The sequence below is a fragment of the Aptenodytes forsteri genome, unplaced genomic scaffold (genome assembly GCF_000699145.1).
Source record: "Aptenodytes forsteri isolate BGI_AS27 unplaced genomic scaffold, ASM69914v1 Scaffold82, whole genome shotgun sequence".
Taxonomy (NCBI): domain Eukaryota; kingdom Metazoa; phylum Chordata; class Aves; order Sphenisciformes; family Spheniscidae; genus Aptenodytes; species Aptenodytes forsteri.
In genome coordinates, this window is record NW_008795490.1 from 12,164,083 (window position 1) to 12,170,149 (window position 6,067).

General features: G+C 37.4%; 1 protein-coding gene across 1 annotated transcript in view; it reads right to left on the reverse strand.

Moving 5' to 3' along the window:
- The window catches only part of ENPP3 (ectonucleotide pyrophosphatase/phosphodiesterase 3), a 40,934-nt gene that overhangs the window by 23,451 nt on the left and 11,416 nt on the right, over positions 1 to 6,067 (reverse strand). Inside the window, 4 exon segments of the mRNA XM_019472631.1 lie at positions 766 to 831; positions 2,203 to 2,312; positions 3,806 to 3,925; positions 4,490 to 4,569. Of these exon segments, the coding sequence (XP_019328176.1) occupies positions 766 to 831; positions 2,203 to 2,312; positions 3,806 to 3,925; positions 4,490 to 4,569 (376 nt within the window).

Genomic DNA, 6,067 nt, shown 5'->3' on the forward strand with positions numbered 1-6,067 from the left:
CTTTAAACCTTAATAAAAGTCCATACAACAAATTTAATCATTCAACTTCCTCTGAGTTTTGTAATTAATCAAGATGGACTATTTGAAGTTACAATTTCAGAAACCATATCCAGTGTCTTAATTGGTATCCAGAAATCACTCTGAAAAACTTCAAGATCTCAGACAGCAGAGCAAGCTGTTCCTTTTTGAGATGTAAGTGGAACTACCACCTAAAGGATCTCTTCCTGATTAAGCAGTGAGGCTCTAGAGACCATCTCCTAACTGCAAATACATTAGGAATTTGTTAACAAATTATCGTATAAAAGATCTCACTTGTTTACATGTCACAAAGTTGAGCACCACAATCAGTACTGACATCTACTTTTCATCCTGAATTACTGCCTGCAATTATTTTCAGATATTTAACCTTTCTTGTGCAATATCTTTCATATAAAATCTTTCATCCATACACTCAGACTAGAAACTGAATGTTCCATGTTTCCTCTAGCCACGCACCAAGAAAAAAGACACAACAATAATAGAAAACTTAAACAACAGTACATCCCATGCAGATATATGTTCACTTTTTCATCTTTTGTACCTACAATCTTATCCTGAAAATGATTAGCTATACGTCTAGAACAGGCTTAAGTTCAGCAAATTATCATTTGAGATGGTGAGGAAGATTCCGTGTTTCACAAACACCAACAGAAATTTCAATTGCTAAGCATTAAAACCTTTCCAAGCCATAGTCTCACAAACCAGCTAGATATTACTAAGTGTTACCTCTTAGATTTGGTATAATCAAGCCATTTCAATATTCCTGAAATTCTCTCTTCATATGTAACCGAACTGGGGGGGAAATGTAACCCGAGGGGGGGAAAAAAAAAAAAAGATGTTAACAAGGCTTTTCTGATAGCCCTTCTAATTCCAAGATACAGAGACAGTGTCCACCCTCCAGTCATATAGTAAAGTCACAGATTTGGATTTCAAGAATGATGCATCTTAACAAGTTACCAGCAATAAGTTTTATTATTCTCATTTTTGATTGAATGTAACTCACTTTTAATGGTAAATTAGACAGATCCTGATTTTGCAAACACAAACGTGATGTTGGTGGGAGTACTCATATATTTATAATTAAATACATGCAAAAAAGAGATTTCAAGTTCAGGGCATAAACCTGAAGTACAAGTCAGAATAATTTTTATTCTTTCCAACATGTATAAACCTTGGACTTTCATATTTTAAAAGCAAGTAATGTCCCCAGCAAATTCTTTGTGAGGTTATGTTTTGTCTCCTATGAAGGAATTCACCCATTAATAGCTTTGCTTTCCCCCAAAGTCATGCACAAGCTTTATGTTAGTTACTTACAGTCCTCGGGTGTTTTCTGAGTACCAATCCTACACATCACTGCAAAACCTTTGTTATCTATAGAGACTTACAGGTATATACTTGCTTTAGATTATCTTTGTAAATGTGAAGAATCATGGGAGATTTACTGAAATCATCATGAAAATTTAGAAATAATTTACTAATATCAATGCCTTCCATAAAAAAAAATACTATGAAGGTAATTGCTATATTTTCACGTGTAACCTGTGAGCTAACTAGACAAAACATGCAGAACTATGATTCAGCAGCAGTGTGCACATTATCACACATGCAAGCAAGACCAGAGGAAATTGATCTAGAGCCCATCTTCCTTCAGTAGCTTCCCTATCCAGCATCCTCTCTTCAATTAGTTTCTGCCTCCTATAGCCTCTTGCCATGGCTTCCAGGTTTGTCTTCATTATCTTAGGGTATAGGTTATCTGAAAGCTTATTCTCAAGTACGAGTATTTTTAAAGGGCTATATAGTATGTGTAGATTTTATGTGTGGAAATACAGTAATCATTGGTATAGCTTAGCAGTGGCTACTAATCAGTTGATTCTTTCCTAGTGGGAGATCAGTGGTTTGCAGTTGGCTGAAACTTTCAAAACTGTCTAGGAGAGCAGAATATACAGTACCCTTTGACTTTCTCATTGTGAATCACCTAAATGGTTTTGAAAATTTCAACTATTATTGGTAGTTCCATGGCAAAACCAGGACTATGTGACATGGCACTTATCTCTCAGACTGTTGTTTAAAAATCTTATATTTCATTTCCTTCAACTGTCATATGGCAATTTGGATTTTTGGAGTAATTTACAGGAATTTACTACAAGCCCTATAAAAACTTACCTGTTGAACACAGAGTACAAGGTGGGGTATGTTCCGTTAATTGGAACGTCAGAGCCTGGCCAAAAGAAGGTGCCTGCTTTCAAATTTTGGTACATTGCTGTCAGCCAGACCTATGGGTAAATATGCAAACAAATGATTTTATGGCATTTACACCACTGGAGGACCTCAGATCACCAAAGTAAAAATACATAATTGGATCAGAAATATGGGCTGCAAGCATGCATTTCTCTTTCTTCTTTCACACATCACGCAGTTGCCTAATGACTATATCTGATTTGAAGTTTGTTTTCTACATACACATTCTGAAGAAAATTAGTAGCACAGAAGCCAGGATGTTGCCATTGCTTGAGTATTCTCAGCATAGAAAAAAAAAATCATATAGGTATTTCCATAATTGGCAACAGGTAGTGATCTTTTTTCCTGTGGCAAATGCCAGTGGAATGGATCATGAAAATGGAAGAATCATACAAAGCTGCGTCAGGGATGTTCAGGCGTGACATTAGGAAGCATTTCTTTACCGAGAGGGTGGTCAAACACTGGAACAGGCTTCCCAGAGAGGTGGTCGATGCCCCAAGCCTGTCAGTGTTTAAGAGGCATTTGGACAATGACCTTAATAATATGCTTTAACTTTTAGTCAGCCCTGAATTGGTCAGGCAGTTGGACTAGATGATCGTTGTAGGTCCCTTCCAGCTGAAATTATTCTATTCTATTCAATTCTATTCTATTCTATCCTATCCTATCCTATCCTATCCTATCGTATCCTACCCTAAGGATTCTAGTTACATGACTTTATTATAAGAGGGCATATTTCTATTCATCTTAAAGAGTGCAGCTGTGGTTCTGTTACAAACCTGACGGAATCCTTCATGAAACAATAGCACCAAAACCTGGGTACTTGAGTATACTATAAACATGACTACACAGACACAGACACACACACACACGTAAATAAATATATAAATGTATATTAAGTAGATATACTATATACTATGTGTATTTTTTGTATTTTTGTACCATTATCACAGTTTGATATTTCTAGTAAATGAATAATATTAATCATAACCATAGGTACAATCAGGGTGGGTTTTTTTAATGAAATGTGCCATAAGTTATATAGGTGTTCATTTTGCTGACAATTAAGCTCTTTCCTATTCTCTTCCTTGCTTTTATATGCCTGGACTTTGCAAGTGTATTTGTAAACGGATATAATTTGGAAGTAGATTTTCAGATTTCATTTTGTAGCTAGTTGTCAAAAGACAAACAAAAAAATACCCCACAATAAAACCATATCAAAAATTTACTGTGGCTTCCTGTGGCAAGAGATCCATTCCAATACTAGCCAAAATATTTAAGTCTTTTTTACTAACTGCCACATTAAGTGAAATTTTTAAGTCTCAGAATTAACATTTTAAGAATTCTTTTACTTTCATAAAAAGCAAACTGTTTTGTAGGCAGCGTATAATACGAAGCCTACAGGATATTTATCACGTACTGCAAATATATCACACAGCTTTGCATTTTAGTCTCTTTTTGTTTTGCTTTACAATATGGCACATGAGCCACTCTAGACATAAAGGAATATCATGATGAGAAATAAACCTACTGGCTGCCCCTTCCACCATGAAGGTTTGAATTTTTCCGTCCCCGAAAGCGAGAAATGCTTGTTCAAGTCTACATCATACATGCTGTTATCAATAATACCATGAGATTCTGGATACAATCCCTGCAAAATGAAAATAAACAAAAAAAACCACTGAATCTTGAAATCAAATGGAGCCTAAACTATGTTGCAATGCACACTGTTGCACTGTCACAATTATTTTTAGGGCTGTTTTATCACAGGAACAGAACACACTTTCCTAACTCACACAGATCATCAGATTCCTGCCAGTGAATTCAGCGTGCCTGTCAAGTTCCCTTGAGTTTCCCTGTTTTCTTCCCAGCCCAAATAAAACCTGATGTGCTACAGATTAAGTACCATATATGTCATGTGGCTGTATATCAGCTGCCAAACCCATCCTAACACACACTCTCATAAAATGGCTGTGTCCTCACCCATAGTCCCCCATATCCAGTTAGACTGACAAAGATCAGGAATAACCGATTCACAGGCCAGAACCAGATAGCATACATATACAGCCACATAGATCATGCCTGCATGTACTACCTCAGCATCTCTCTTACTGCTATAGCTTGAGTTCCCATGTCCCACAAAAAGATTGGCACCACAAAATCCTTTCTATGTCGTCCAGATAATGAAAAGGAAAAATAGCAAATTCTCACTTACTGTGACAATAGTATAGTGGTTTGGAAAGGTTTTTGTGGGGTAAACAGCTCTCATGTATTTTGAATGTGTACCACATGTTTCTGCAACAGATCATGGAATTAATTTTTTTAAATTGAAAACTAACAGTCTTAAAAACAAACAAAAAAACCCACCAGTCAGTTGTTGTGGTATTAGAGGGGAAATGTGACTCCAAATTAGGGCGCGTACATTCTGGTGTCTCCTTGTGAGCTAGGCCTACTGTCCCATTGCAGTCAATGGACCCTGGACACTCAATTCAGCTGGCTAAAGCCTAGACACCTAGGGCCATTTGAGACATCTTTAATGATCCTACCTGGCCTTCAGATGCTGCTCCTACATCCTGCCTGCCAAACCAGATGAGTGTCTCAGATACTTCTGAGACCCAAAATGGCACTAGACATATATGTTTACGCAATGAGACTGAAGCCTCAGGTCAGCCCAGGCAAGATATTCTGCAGAGCTGTCTGGTGACCAGATGCATGGGAAGGACTCAGTTGCTTAAGCACTGGAGTCTGCTGCCATTTGAGATACCCTCAGATATCCAAGACATCTGCATGAAAGTTGGCAGTTTTGATGCAAGATCACCGGGAGACCTGTGTCCTCCTGACACAGCTGTTGAAGGCCACCTGGGATACGCCACAGCATTCTGAAGTGTATTAGAAACATAGGTTAAAGCAACAATTTGTCCTGTGGCACCCTCTGTCTGTTGGTTGACCTGACTTGCTCTCTAGGCTCTTGCACTGCGCTGCACAGACTGTACTAACCATAAACGCACTGACTACAATGAGCATGTAGACATCTCACATGCAGACACCTCCAAGAACATATCTAAATGTAGGTGTTCTGCTCTGGAGTGAATCCCACCCCAGGTGCCCTACCTTTATCTCCAAACATTGCGTCACTTTTCAGCAATCTAAGGCACTTACCATGCCTGAACACGTGTAATATCTAAATCCACTGTAGGATCCAACTTATTTACACACAAAACAAAGGTGTGAAGACTGGAAGAAGCCTTAATGCCATTTTTTAATCTAACTCACGTGGAGAAACAGTTGTCTATTAAGCTGTAGTCAGATGATTATTTGATTCACACTCAAACACACTTTCCTCTGATGTACAGAGTTTCAGTCAAAGAACAGAAACTGATTTTAACTAAACAACCTCAACTGAACAATGAAAGCCTGAAATTATTCTACAAAACTGTTCCGGTGCGGTACAGAAAAAAAGACTTAAAGAGTGTTTAAAGAAGGGCTGAATAATTGACAAATACATGAGAAACTCAGCATAATTTTTTATGGAATTCTCTTGAACAGTAAAGGACCTACATTCATAGTGTACATATTCTATAACAACTAGCTTGATTAGCTCTACTGAAAATCCTAGGTTAATGGAGTTAATAGAGAGGAAATACTTTATGCTACAAATCAGTGATACATGTTTTCTTTTGCAAAGAAAGGAATTGCCCTTTCCTTTCCACTGTAGGTTTCTGAGAAGTATAAGCATGAATGTGCATAAGCAATTGTTAAAATTGACCACAAATATGAGTAATGGTGAACTAGA